Source organism: Penicillium manginii (genome assembly GCF_028828005.1).
Source record: "Penicillium manginii strain IBT 31320 chromosome Unknown utg000002l:1.0-5564898.0:1.0-5567710.0, whole genome shotgun sequence".
NCBI lineage: Eukaryota > Fungi > Ascomycota > Eurotiomycetes > Eurotiales > Aspergillaceae > Penicillium > Penicillium manginii.
This window is the reverse complement of record NW_026643103.1, coordinates 716613-730423: the sequence shown is the minus strand read 5'-3', so window position 1 is coordinate 730423 and position 13811 is coordinate 716613. Positions and strand designations below refer to the sequence as shown.

Genomic DNA, 13811 nt, shown 5'->3' with positions numbered 1-13811 from the left:
TTGCTGTGGTGCAGCAGCAGAGGATCTACCCCTTTTAGGGCTTAGTAGGCGAGAATAGTGGTACAATGAGAGCCTCACTCGTATTCACGCGGTCCCAGCGCCACACTTGGACTTGGACCCTTAATCTCGAGCCCTCTCGGTTTCAATAGGGCAGTCGGGAGATTATTCTCATTCTCACCTGGTCATTTCTCTTGCCCAGGTGGTTGCGCGTAGCTATTTTGATATATACACAATATTATTGATCTTTCTCATGAAGTGTCTGAAAGCAAGAAGCATTCGACTGTCAAAATCATTGAAGCTTATTATGACTGATCTGAGCTTTCATCGGACCCGAGACTAAACACGTTTCGAGACTAAGTGGACCCCCTTTTGAAATGAGACTTCTTGGCAGAAGTCAGGCGAGGGCGAGCCTTGCGGAATGGGGAATTGTCACAAGGCTATTCCAGACTGGCGTGAACGGCGATCGCAGAGGATTCGGTGTTGACAGCCTTGTGTCAACAGCCTTATTAGAGCGCAGAACTTGAAGGAGATCCTAGTCCGCGCCCATCTGGCGAGATGAAGAAGTGTTTTAGAAAACTCCATAGATTAGTCTCATGTAAAGACAGAAGTAAATAGTAAATCCCATCCATCACCCCAACGCCATAAAGAAATTCGCTCAAATGCAGTGTCGTTGCGGCCACCAAACCCATCCAGCAGGTCCGTACCCTAATTCATAGCAAAGCATACATAAAAAACAGAAATCATACCAAAAGAGGAAAAAATCAATGCACAAGCATCCAAGTCTCAAAAGGCACACCACGAGAAACCTTCTTCCCATCCCTCGCCGTATCAAAAAGCAACGGCTCAAAATCACAGACAGAAGCATACGACCTCACAAGCTGCCGCCAATAACAAGACTCCGCCGCCGGAGTAAGATACCGATCGCGAAAAGTACGCACCGAATTCTCCGCAATCCGCTCCGCAATCTTCGGATTATCAATCAGATAATCAATCATGCGCGACAAATCCGAGAAATCAGCCTTCACCTCGACGAAATTCGCGTCCGGGCCGGACGAAATCAGCGCAGCGTGATGCGCCTCGCGCCAAATGAGCGGGTGCGAAATCACCACCGAGCGGCAGTTTAGTAGATACTTGCCCCGCCCGGAGAAACTGCGGCCCTCGGTGTGCGCGAGGAACATGTATCGGCAGTGGTCTTCGATTGGGAGGAGGTTGTATCTTATGTCGTTTTCGTCGTCCCAGTCAATGACCCGGACGCTGGCCCAGCTTTTGCTGCTGGAGGCTTTGAGGAGTTTACCTCGGATTCCGGGATTTGTGTTTAGACTTCCGCGCCAGACGAGCTGTTTCTTTTTATCCTGGAAGGGGATGCCGGGGGTGATGACGGAGCCATCGTCCGGGTTGGTTTCGCCGTCATCAATGGCCGCGATGCGTCGTCGGACTTCGTGGTATGGTCCTACTTGGACTTCTGGCCAGGCCCAATAACCAAAGTCGGGCATTAGCCAGACTGAGGAGTCTATTTCGCGTTTTGAGTAGGACCATACGGGTCCGCGGCCAGTGGGGTCATTTGCGAAGTCCTCGGATGTGAATATAAACTCGATGCTGGGGAGGTGGGTGCGGTTTGGAATTGCTTTGAGGGCGCGGTGGAGGGAGTTTAGGGTTGCACGGGCACGGGATGCTGTCACGGGTTGAGGTGCGAATTCGACGATATATAACTAGTCGAGGCTCGGGATTAGTTTACTTCAGCTCCTTGGACCAACTTCTTGAATTGAAGTTCTTCGTGAGAAGTTCATCACATACCTCGCCCCGATCAATAATACACCTCACCATTCCATCCTCAACCTCTCGTCCTCGGAGCTCCTCATAAGAAATAGGCTCTTGCGATCGTAGCGCTGCAGATTGCTCAATGTCGCCAAAGAGTTTTGGAAAGGCAATTCGGCACTGCTCCTCTGAAAGACCGTGGTCATTTCCATCGCGATCGACATGGAACTCCCACGCTTGGCTTTGAGTATTGGTACTGTTTGGAAGAAGCTGTGTCGAGGGCGAGGGCGGACAATGCGACCCTGGCCGTGGGGTCTTGAGGATGTACTGAGATGTCAAATCGCGGGATCGGCGTGAATTCAAGAGGAGGAATGTGAGTGTGACGAGTGAGAAGAGTGCGCCGACGGCCAAGAATCGGAATGAAGGGCGTTGGGCGAACATGGTCGCTGTCGCAGTTGGGGAGGGGTGGGGTCGAAATGCCTATTCCATGCAGGCTAAATTTGAAGGTCGTCGGAGTCTTCAGCAAGGTGTCTTTCAAGTTCAACTTAAAGGGTCAACGTTGAACTGTTGGTAGATCCCACCTGCATGTGGTCACGGTGCTGGTACCTTCAGGTAGGGTGGGAGTCCCACGGACACAACAGATTGTTGCCCCGACAACGGGCGGCCTTCCCCGTCACGGTACACACTCCAGGGCTGGCAGGGGACCTGGAAGCCATCTGGAACTTCTAGAAGTTTGAATTATCAAGAAGAATTATCAAGATTCCGAGGGAAATCTAGGTACTACTCCGTGTTTCAGTACTAGTGATAGTGTAAGAGAATTAGTCTAAAAACTTGAAAACACAGCAACTACTATGTATCACGAGTAGTAATTAAAACAATCATGAACACCGTCGAATCTATAGTCCCAACGATATCGAACTATGTACATGGGAAAATCGCCACAGGCAGTTGATATATATAAAGACGGGGTATCTCAACAGGTCATAAAGGGGGTCAGAAAAGAAAAAAGGAAATGTATAGTAGACATAAGAAACGACGCAAAACAGTAGGTGAAAGACGCCGTGCCCCGTTATATCGTCAAACATGAAGCAGGATCAAATCGAGAGGGGAGAAGAGTCGGGCCGAGACGAGTCAATGCATTGGCAATGCCTTGCCTTGCCCTGCCTTGACATCCATCATCATCACCGCTCATCGCCACTCGCGACCGCACTGCCACCATTGCTACTAAAATAGCTCTCGTCAATCTTAAGAATCCACTCCACCTTATGCGCCTCCGTCCTCGTCGCGAAAAGGAACGTATTCTGCGTCCCGTAAACAGCGAAGATATTCGGTCTCCCCTTCGTAGCAAGCGATGATCGATCATTCCCGGCCCCAGACCCATCAAGCAATCGCGCGAAATCAGGCGCGTGGTCAACCCGCGCATTGCGCAGGTTAATCGCGTTGATTTCGTCGCCGTCGGGCACGGAGTAGATGTGCAGGTAAGGTCGGCGCAGCTCAACAAAGCGTCGGACCCAGACGCTATTCGTGTCGTCGGGCGTGAGCACGTAGCCTGTTTTCAGGGCTGAGGGGTTCTTGGGTAGGGTCTGGATTGTTGCGATGAAGCGAGGTTTGAGAGAGATTTTGTCGGAAACGGACGGCGTTGTGCTTGTGGTGGTGGTGCCGTTGGTTTGTTTGCGTTGGGCTGCTAGGTCGGCGCCATCACTTGGGGGTTCGGTATTTGTTCGGACGAGGATTGCTTCGGTGGGGTCTTTCTTTGTTGACCAGAGGTCGAGGTATTTTTTTAGTAGTTTGGTCTTGCGCTCGTTGAGGTCTTGGCCGCGCATGGGTGTTGATCGGCCGCTGCCTCGGGCTGGAGAGGCCCGCAGGCTGCCGGCGCTTAAGGCGCCGCGGGCTGCGTGGAGCTCTGCGATGCGGTAGCGACGCTTGCGGGCTGCGATGTAATCTCGGACGAGGGAGACTTTCCGTGGAGCCCATGTTGTTAGCAGCTCTTCGCCTTTGACGTAGTCGTTTTGAGTGTTCATTCGCCATAGGTCGGCGGCGCGCTTGGCTGAGATTGGGCGGATGACAAGTGAGTACATGCTTGTTGTCGAATGCACGACTCGGGTGGAGCTCCATAGTTGTTTGAACATGGACTCTTGGCGGGCGTAGTTTCGCTTGAAGATCTGGATGGTTTGGTCGATCTCGAATATCACGGGTGTTTGGAGTCGGGAGGAGACGAGATCCCAGCGGACAGTTACTTGGACTTTGTACTTGTCGGTAGTCACCCGATCAAGGAGGAGAGAGCCGTGCAAACTCGAGTCCCACTGGCCAATGATTGTAACGTTGGAAGTACCATCCGCATTGTCCTTGACCATTGGTTCTTGGAGGAACTTCAATGGGACGTCTGGTGTTTGGAGGTCCTGGTCAGGAATCTTACCCCACGGGTCGAGGAGACGGACAGAGCCCACGCGAGCGTTGGTAATGTCGTCCCATGGGAGGCTCTCGGTGGAACTATAAGTCAGGTTGATCGAAATGCGACGCTGCAATCCCTGATGAAGTTCAGAAGTACCAGCGTCAAGAGCCCCATTTTGAACCACCTCTACTGGTGTGTATTCGCCAGACTCGGCTAATTCCAAAATCTGGATGCGGGCGAAGACGTCGTGTCTTTCTTCAGAGTAGAACTCAGACTCGGCAATCCGAGGCGAGGTGCGCTTCTTAGGGGTCATTTCCGAAGAATCATGCATGTCATCCCAGCTCAGAAGCTTATCCATGTGAACGGATGTCACGCGAGCATAGACGCAGACCTTCAACGCTGCAGTCCTGGGACTAGACAGTGGGAGGCTCATACTATGAACACTTTCGAAGCGTACCGGGCTCTCTTCGAACCCGTTGATCATCTGCGTCGTGGTTGCACCACCTTCCTCTGAGATTCCGGGGACGAAGAGTTGAGCGTGAACGTCGGATCCTTCCCACTCAGCGAAGCCAACCATGTCGCGCATGACGACGTTAAACTTCAAGGTCGAAGAAGGAGCCTGGGCGGAGGATGGCTCAAGCGACAATCGAATGATACCGACAACGCTTTGTGTGTAGGGCGATGTAATCTCGATTGAGAAATCCTGCACGCGGGTCTCAAAGACAGCCGTCAGTGGGATATCGGCATCACCAATGAGAGAGTATTGCGGCGAACAAGACTCCGAAAATGGATTTTCAAGCCTGAAGTGCTGGATATAGTCGGGTCGGTCGATGTACTGATGCAGTTGTCGCATGGATTGTACGCGTCTCTGAAGTTTTTCGATAGACCATAGGTGAATCACAGACTGCTTGTAATCAATAACTCGAACGCCGACACAAGGCTTCTTGGTCTCTTCAAGAACAATATCCTCGTCGCCGGAAATGCCATTTAAAACAAGATCGTAACATGAAGCCATACTATGGCCGTGGTCAACGACTGCAAACTGGAAAACCACATTCTTGTCCATGATCTGGCTCATGACTTGTGCCTCTTTCAGCAGCGATGCATGCTGTAAAATCTTCTCGGCCATGCGAACGTAGTTGCGCTGTGACCAATGGGAGTAAACGGACTGTGCGATCTCGAGCTCGCGCTCAGTCAACTTGGCAAAACCATTCTCGAAAATCTGTGGAATTGGCTTGCCCATATCTCGCATCTGAGTCTCGAAAGTCTCCTTTTGTGCTCGCAGCTGCTCTTCAAACTCTTCCTTGGCAGACCGGAGTGCATCCTCCATACGCTGTTTCTCACCCTGTATCTCTCCTGGGTCTTGGTTGGAAGAAGTTTCCACGTTTTTCAGCTTATCCTGGAACTGCTCCCGCTGGCGATCTAACTGGCGCTGCATGTCTAACCGAACCGATTTCAGTGAAACACCATTGGATCCATCGTCCTCTTCGGTTTGTCGTGGGGTACCTGGCATTGTAATCGCCGTGTCGAGGGAGAAATTGTCGATGGTTCCATTGGACATGTACTTGTCTCGGATAGGGAAGGAGCTAAGAGAGTCAGAGTCTTCTTCATTCTCCGGCAGCCCACGACGCCCCGCTCGGACCTTTTGCACATCTTCGAATAGGGCATCGAGCTCGTCGTCGGGCAGATGTGAGATATGATCCTGGCCAAGCATCGCGCCAACGGCCTCTTTCCTCGCCATGAACCAGTCTGATTCGCGGCTGCGTGCGGGCATCGGGGAGTCCGCTCTACTTGAGTCTGCGTCAATTTCCGATCCAGTCTTGCTGACGTTGCGATCATGTGTTTTATTAGGCGCTGGGGAACCCAGTTGGCTAGTTGTCACCGAATGTCGCAACAGACTCTGCTCAACACGTTCGGCACGAGCCTCTTGCGGATGATTGAAACGGAAGATATGGAAGTCACCGAGAATAATGCGATGACCACTCCTGAGTCGCGAAGGCTTGTCTATCCGGAGACCGTTGACCATGACAGCAGCACCATCAGTGGGAATAATGGTCACGACATTATCCGCGTTTTCGAAAGTACAGTGCTGCTGAAGAATCTTGGAGCCGTTCAGTCGGATGTCGACATTGGTGCCCTGATCCATGTGTCCCACCGTCGTGCTTCCGGGCTTGATATTGTAAACCAAACACTCTGCCAGCAGAGGGTCATCGCTCAGATTGACCAAATGAGGCATCTTTTTCGGGGTGCTTAATCCGATAAAGCCCTTTTCGATATTGATACCGAGTTCCTCGAGTGCCGCTTCACGCTCTTTGTGAATCTCTTCAGTTTTGAGTAGTTTTTCCTCCCAGGTCTGATTGAGATCCTTGTAAAGCTTCTCACTTTGGTTGAGTTGTTCGACGATCTCAGCTTTGCTGACCTTAGTCACACTCCCGTCACTTTGTTGGATGGAAACCATTTGCTGTTCCAATGGGGTATCGGGTGGATAGGATTCAGCTGCAATAGCACCAGGTGCGCCCCCAGCAACCCCGGGGACACCACCACCAAGTTTTGATCGAAGTTGTGCCAGTTCCTCCTTCAGTTCGCGAATCATGCGAGCGTTCGGGTCCTCGTTCACGACGGCGTGGTTCTTGATCCTCTTGGCGGAATCTGCATAACGCAGAGTACTCAGGGTTTCGTCGAAGTTAATATCGGCCGGGGAGATAGCCGCAATCATGGAAGTCATCGAGTTACCACCAAGTGAATCTTTGAGCAGCCATGTCAAGATAGAATCACGATATGGAACCATGGATGCCTTTTTGAGCTTTCCCGATGAGACGTCTGCAAGGGCGGCGATGACACGACCAAGGGTGGAAAGCGAGCGGTTAATCTCAGCACCTTCTTTCAAACGAGCACCCGTGGCTCCGGTGGAGTTTGCTCTCTCCGAACCGGCCAAATCGACCAGACTAATCTTCGATACTTTCTCGGTGTCCAGTGAAGTCTCCGCGTCGTGACGTTTTTGTGAGAGAGTCAGTGTGAACACGGCGTGCGACCGACTGGAGGTCTCGTTCATGTTCGTCGCAGCAACCGTTCTCGCCTTATTACCCTCGTCCATGAGATTCTCGATTTCCTCAAAGGAGCGCACCACCAACTTGGCCAGATCCTCCACATAGGGTCCCGTTGAAGGATGCTCGCGGACCTTCAGGTTACCCTTATTGGACGGGTTGAGCAAATCGCGCACGCGTTCGTTGTAAATTTCCAGGTACGAGACTTCGATCGTGCAATTGAGGAGTTTATCGGCTTGCATCATGTCGTCGATGCGCAGGAACATGGACTGACAGATTCGCGGGATGACACCATATTCCTTGCCATATCCCATCATGGAGTACGACTTTCCCGAACCAGTCTGGCCGTAGGCGAATATACAATTGTTGTATCCGCCAAAGGCGTTGTCCAAGAGTGGCGAACCGAGGTCATCGAATAGATTATCCTGGCCCGCATAGTTCCCGTCCGACTTGTCGAAGGACCAGTACGATCGATCGAACGCGAAGACTTTGGGCGCTCCGGATTCGCCTTTGCCGCCTTTCCTCGAGGAGACGTCCTGGGCGCCAGGCGGTGCGGTTAGCACCGTCTGGGCGCCTTTCATTTTGACGATACATTTTGCACCTCGTTCGATTTCTAATCGGCGGGAGAGAGGGAGGTGTTAGCTTTCCACGGCTTGAATTGCCTCTGCCAGGGGTGCAGCGGAGGGCATTTGGGGGAGAAGGCCTGCGTTGCCGCGCAAACTCACCTCTGCTGTTGAAAGGTCGTACTCGGACCACCACCTTGATATTACCTCCGCCGCCTGGAGCCATCTTGTCCACTACCCCATGCACTGGGTGTAAGACAGGTTAAGCGGCAGTTGTATGCGAACTCAACTCCGCAGGTGAGGGGAGTGAGGATGGAGACAAGCGGTGACGAGTTGTGTCACAGCGGTGCGCGGACTCCGCCAGGAGCGCGAGCGCGAGCGCGTTTGGGCTCGTAGATACGGAGTAATGGCACGGAGTTGTGGGACGCGATTGAATGGCCGGGGAAAGTCGATGAGTGGTTTGTGGGGGAGAGGGGAGTGAACCGTGGATGTCAACAAAGACGTCATGTATGGGATATTGGCGTCGGGGTTGGTGGAGTGGGATGGGTGAGTCCCTCGGGACAGAGGGAGGGACCTCTTTGACAGTCAAGTGCAAGCCGCGCAAACGGAGAGGCGAGAGACAAAGGAGTAAATGCGATTGTCGAGATGTCGTTTTGTTCATGTGGAAAAGCCACTGGCACCTGAGGCCCCTTGCTGAGGTAAACACCGCCTTTGCGGAGTAGCCTGGGGGGGCACTGGACTGTATGCCCATTGGTAGTACTATGCAATGATCTATCGAGGATCGAGAGATATTATATTTGAAAGAGCTCTAGAGTATGAATTTTTGAGGCTAATGCACTATGTAGATCGAGGTATTTTTGAGCATGGCGAGTGCGGAATGCGCCAGCCGGTCCACGCCAGTGGATGTACGACTAGTAGTACTACTACTCCACGGAGTAGATTAAATCAAACTTGGAACTTGAAGTTATGATGAAAGGACCCTCATGGATATCGTGCTTAACACTAACAGGGGACTCGATTTCTATCTAAAATACCGTGGCTCTACCTAGGTACCTAGGTATGAGAACTCGAAAATCAGCCGACTCCGACTCCCGAGATCGGACATATATATTGGACAGTGTCACCTCTTTTTAACTACAACCTTGGAAGTTGAACTTCTGAAGTTGATGGCCGAGGAAAAGCATGCCCGGGCGGGCATATTACTACATACTAGCAAGATTGCTCACTAGTATAAGTGTTTACTAGCATAAGTCACTGACATGAGGTACTACTACTAATAGAGATATCTCGAACCGGATGACTATACCTTAGGGTAAGCTTCACACGTGGGTCGCGATCGGGCGGGTCACACGCTGAATGGTTGATGCGGCTAGGTTGGCACGTGGGGATGATAGTATAATCTAGATGATATCTGATAACTTCAAGTTCTATGCGTAGTCGAGTATTTATTACTACTTTATCATTCATGTATTCCCAGCATTTACCTGGGTATGTCTACCTTAGGTACATAGTATGGTAGTGACGATAAGACTGCATATGAGCCAGTCCCACAACTACGCAGGGTGCTTTGTACTTGGAAGTCCGCCGAGTATGGAGGAACGGAGAGGTACTCGGGGAGTAAAGGGTTAAGAATCTATAAGTGTTCATCTTTCTTCAAGGTGGCCTTAAGGTAAAGTCGGGCATGGTGATAGTGATAGTGACAGGATAGCGCGGGTGTGATATCATCATCCTAGGGTTGGTAGCAGTAGCACGGATCGCAGTTGGGATGGCAATGATGGTGGATGGATGGTGGCAATGATGAAATGGTGAAATGGGGCCAAATGGTAAGTACATGTAGGTACATACAGTGAGTACTGTATGTACTCACCGTAGTGTAGGAGCTGAGCACAGCTGAGATACGCAGTGGAGGGTGGACGGCGGAGTCTCCCCTTTGGTGCACATGACCCGGAAGCCCGGAGCGGTCAGCTTGTATGGTATGGTTATAGATTACATTACCTTGGGTCCACACTTGCTGTCACAGCCAATCAGTACTCTTCCTTGTGGTCAACCCAGTAAGAAGACTGTCACAACACGGTAAGTGGAATAATTCACCAGTCACAGTAAATGTACAAAATGCCCCATCGCCCCCTTTTCGCCTTTCTTCCTCTGCCTCTTCTCGTTGGTCGCCCTCACAAGCTCGCCCTCCAACCATCGCACAGAGCCTTCCTTCGCATTTGGTCCAGTTACAACCAATCGTGAGTACTATCTATATGGTCTACTACTCCGTACTGCTTTATTATACACTGCTTTACTATACTCGCCTATGTTCTTCTGCACTCTTATATCATTATCTCTGTACTGCCTGTACCCTACCTTACCTTACTCTACTCTGTCTACTCTGCTACTGCATCTGCCTACTGTATTGCCCACCGCCTAGCACTGACTTCACCTCCACCTGCACTTCCCTCCTCCTCCCCAATCACCTTCGCCCTTCGATCCCTTGATCGTTTGACCCGGAGAATATCCATATCCACGTTCTTCTCCCTTCCCATTTGCCATCTCGTGCTATCTCCCCCCCACCTTGGTCTCCAGGTAAATCCCAGCTCTCTCCAATCCCACGTTGCGCGCGCCCACCACCAGCATAACAACGCGCCTCCTCCACCACCCATATCTCCCACCACCCACGGTCGCATGCGCCGCATCTTCCCTACCCCCCCCTTCCTATCCCTCTGTCATTGGCCGAACGCGATCTTCTATGCGCGCGCCTTGACTCGAGGCTGCCTTTTACTGTCTTTTGTTTCGTGTTTCTACCCGATCGCTTCGCCTTGCACGCGTCCCTGGCATTGAGCTTGACATCATCGCCTTTCGTCGCATCCCATTCTAACAGCTGCTAGCTTCGCGCCAATCCATTCGCTCGGCCCTTGTCGCCTTGTCGAGTTCGACGTCTGCAGAGCCGATCATCCTGGTAAGTTCACTGCAGCCTCCAAATTCCCGTGCCAACGCATACATCCCCATCCCACCCACTGCCACGGCCGCGGCCATTGCCTGCTGTCTACTGCCTATTGCCTACTGCCCACTGCCCGTCGCGGCCTAACCCACTCCGGTTATTCTGCGTATTGCCCGGGTCCCCCCCCCCAAACAATCAAAGAAAAATTACAGGAAAAAAAAGAAAAATAAGAAAAAAAAGAAAAGAAGAAAAGAGAAAAAAAAGGGAAAAGAGACAAAGGAGATCAAGTTTGGTCCCAACTTGACAACACAACACAGCACCACTCCCTGTTTATACCAAATGCATACTGACTCTCACAGTGACAGCGCTCTGACATTGAAGTCGCATTATCTAGCACTCCCGCTAGCCCGGATTCGCATCGCCTCAATTCTCGTGTGTTGCTCTTTGCGCCCAGCGAGGTTGAAAGAAGATCAAACCTCGGAACTGCGGTCGCGGCGCCTGAAATAGTTCCCAGCCCTCCGCGGGGTGGCAGACGGACAACGCATCATATCAAGAGGGGCCACTTCGACCCCCCCCGGCTGCATCACAGCCCAACCACGTTACACCCGTGGTCCTGGTATCGATTTGCTCAAAACCGCTAATCCCTCCGTTCAAGATCGTGTGGGAAGCTGCGAAGCCTCGAAGCCTCGAAGTAACCGCCCTCTAACCCCTTTGTCCATTTGTTTGGTTCTGTTAAGGTACGCGCCGTGATTCCCTTTGGTCCCCACTGTGTCTAAACCCAGTGACCGTCCGCTGCTGCAGCGCCAGACTCTTGCTGACGCGATCGCCCGACAGGCTGCAGACAGTCGTGTCCCCACGCCGAATCATCTCAGTTGACGAGTGTGGTGATTCCCGCCCCGCCTGCACGCGCCGTGATATAGTCCCGGCTCTTCTACCAAACAAAAGCTCGCGCTCTTCGAGCTTCTTGTCTCTCCTTCGCCAACGGCGCACCAATCCGTCGCGTCGCTCAACGTCTCATTTCATCTGATTGGTGATTTCGGGGTAAAGTAGATCGTCCCCCCCGGCCCCGAATCCTTTCTTGCTACGGTACCGCGCGACTGTGCAACGGAACCAACCCCGTTGATACAGCCCATCATGGAGTACCCGCCGCAATATCAACAGCCTCATGGCCAACATCCGCATGCTCCCTCACACCTGCCCGGCCCTTACCAAGCCGGTCCTCCGAATGCTGGACCTCCCGTTGGGTCCATGGCGTCGCCAACCAACGCTCCGCCTCAGATGCAGCAGACACATCCCGCCCACCAGACTTCCCCCATCATTCCATCCCAACAGCACTACCAGCAATCGCAGAATGCGCCGGGCGCCGTCCATCAACAGATGAATTTCCCTCAGGGATATGGCGTCCCCGCCGCCATGCCCCAAGGGTATGGTATCTCACCTACGCAAGCTGCCGCCATGGCTACTGCGGCCGCCTCGGGTCAGTTCTATCCTATGCACCAGGATTCCATGGCCGGTCAGATGGCTCAGGGGCAACGAGGATCGCCTCGCATGGCCCCTGGTGTTCCGATGAAGCAGGACCGTAACCCTCGATCGCCGCCGCAGATGCCGGGGCAGATGCCACCCATGGGTAGCGGTGTTCAGATGGCACCAAACACGCAGATGGCTCAGCGCCGAATGAGCCATGTCGGCGGTAGCCCCAATGTACAAAGCGCTCAACCTGTTCTGAACCACATCAGCCGTGCCTCCGTGGCTCCCCCCCGGAGGTCCTCCCCAGGCCATGGCCCAGGGTCACCCGTCTCCAGAGATGGTGGCCAGTACCAACCAGGAAGAATCACCACTATACGTCAACGCGAAGCAGTTCCATCGCATTCTCAAGCGCCGTGTTGCGCGACAGAAGCTTGAAGAACAGTTGCGCCTGACCTCCAAGGGCCGCAAGCCCTACCTGCACGAGTCACGACATAACCACGCCATGCGTCGACCTCGTGGCCCCGGTGGCCGCTTCTTGACCGCTGATGAGGTTGCTGCGATGGAGAAGAAGGCAGCTGAAGGTGGTGGTGATGGGTTGGAAGATATATTGAAGGGCGAGAACGGATCTGGGCAGAAGCGCAAATCAAGTGAAGTCAACGATGAGAACGTCAACCCCAAGAAGACCAAGACGCTTGCCAGCGCTGATGGAAGCGAGCAAGAATCGGCCGACCCTTCGGATGAGGACGGCTAAGTGTCTCGTCCTCGGAGCTGATGGCTTGGCTCATGGAATATGCCTTGACCCTGTATATAGGGTTGGGTGTACATGACTCTCGTCGATGATATATCATTTTCTTATGTATTTTCCTTTTGTTGTGATGACGGCTTTATGGATGGACGCTTTCTGGACTGTGTTTTTTTTTGGTTTATCGTTTCCCCTTACTGAGTGTCCTTGTTTGTCTTAACTTCGATTATGGTTCCTTTTTTCTTCTCGAGCGAGCGATAACCCACACCCCCTTTTCCCTTCTACCCTCTACTTTCAACTCAATGTGCTCTACCTACCCTCTCCAACCTCACATTGACTCTTTTCAACTTTGAACCTCCTTCCTCCTGACTTGTTTACTTATAACTCTATGCTGGGAAGCAAAGCAATTTTTCACCCTAAGTATTTCCACGAGGGGTCGCTGGCTGAGATTTCTTCCCTTTCTTCTATGGTCCATTGGGGTCCTTGAGACCTCCTCTCTTCTCTCTTATCCGAATGACTAACATTGGGATCTCCTGGGGTTCCATTCACACCTCCTTGGTCTACTATCATTCACTATGATGAAAACCACCAATGGATACGTTTTCCAGGACCCCGAGGTCCTATCCCTCGTGCCGTATCGGCCATGTGGACCAACCAATCCATGAAAAGCAGAGAAGAGAGAACATGGTAACCAATTGCCTTATTGGGAATTTATCTCGCTCAGCGTCCTCATCCTCATCCTCGCCCTGTGTATATGATCGACAGTACGCACACCTGACTGTCTTGTTTCGTCAATGTTGATTTGATTGCAGCTCGCTCGCATGTTTATTATTACCCAATTCTCCCCTATCGCGACATTATTTCCCTGGAATTTACTTGTTCATGACCATCTTCTCCTCTCACCTTCTACTTATTTCGTGAT

At 52.2% G+C, this 13811-nt stretch overlaps 4 protein-coding genes across 4 annotated transcripts; 2 read left to right on the top strand and 2 right to left on the bottom strand.

The window, feature by feature from the left end:
* Nucleotides 1-761: 761 nt before the first annotated feature.
* N7533_001559 (uncharacterized protein) lies at nucleotides 762-2196 on the bottom strand (the record flags this gene model as incomplete). Its single annotated transcript, XM_057098209.1, has 2 exons — nucleotides 762-1709; nucleotides 1795-2196. 2 exons carry the CDS (start codon nucleotides 2194-2196, stop codon nucleotides 762-764), a joined length of 1350 nt encoding a protein of 449 aa, XP_056963345.1.
* Nucleotides 2197-2936: 740 nt separating this feature from the next.
* N7533_001558 (kinesin-3 motor protein uncA) lies at nucleotides 2937-7980 on the bottom strand (the record flags this gene model as incomplete). The annotated part of the gene is made up of 2 exons (XM_057098208.1): nucleotides 2937-7804; nucleotides 7917-7980. The coding sequence occupies 2 exons, from the start codon at nucleotides 7978-7980 to the stop codon at nucleotides 2937-2939; spliced, it is 4932 nt and encodes a 1643-aa protein (XP_056963344.1).
* A 1576-nt stretch (nucleotides 7981-9556) lies between these two features.
* On the top strand, nucleotides 9557-10827 carry N7533_001557 (uncharacterized protein; the record flags this gene model as incomplete). Its single annotated transcript, XM_057098207.1, is given in 3 exon segments — nucleotides 9557-9577; nucleotides 10621-10698; nucleotides 10714-10827. 3 exon segments carry the CDS (start codon nucleotides 9557-9559, stop codon nucleotides 10825-10827), a joined length of 213 nt encoding a protein of 70 aa, XP_056963343.1.
* A 987-nt stretch (nucleotides 10828-11814) lies between these two features.
* Nucleotides 11815-12898, top strand: hapB (CCAAT-binding transcription factor subunit HAPB; the record flags this gene model as incomplete). Its single annotated transcript, XM_057098206.1, has 2 exons — nucleotides 11815-12426; nucleotides 12455-12898. 2 exons carry the CDS (start codon nucleotides 11815-11817, stop codon nucleotides 12896-12898), a joined length of 1056 nt encoding a protein of 351 aa, XP_056963342.1.
* Between the last annotated feature and the right edge of the window lie 913 nt (nucleotides 12899-13811).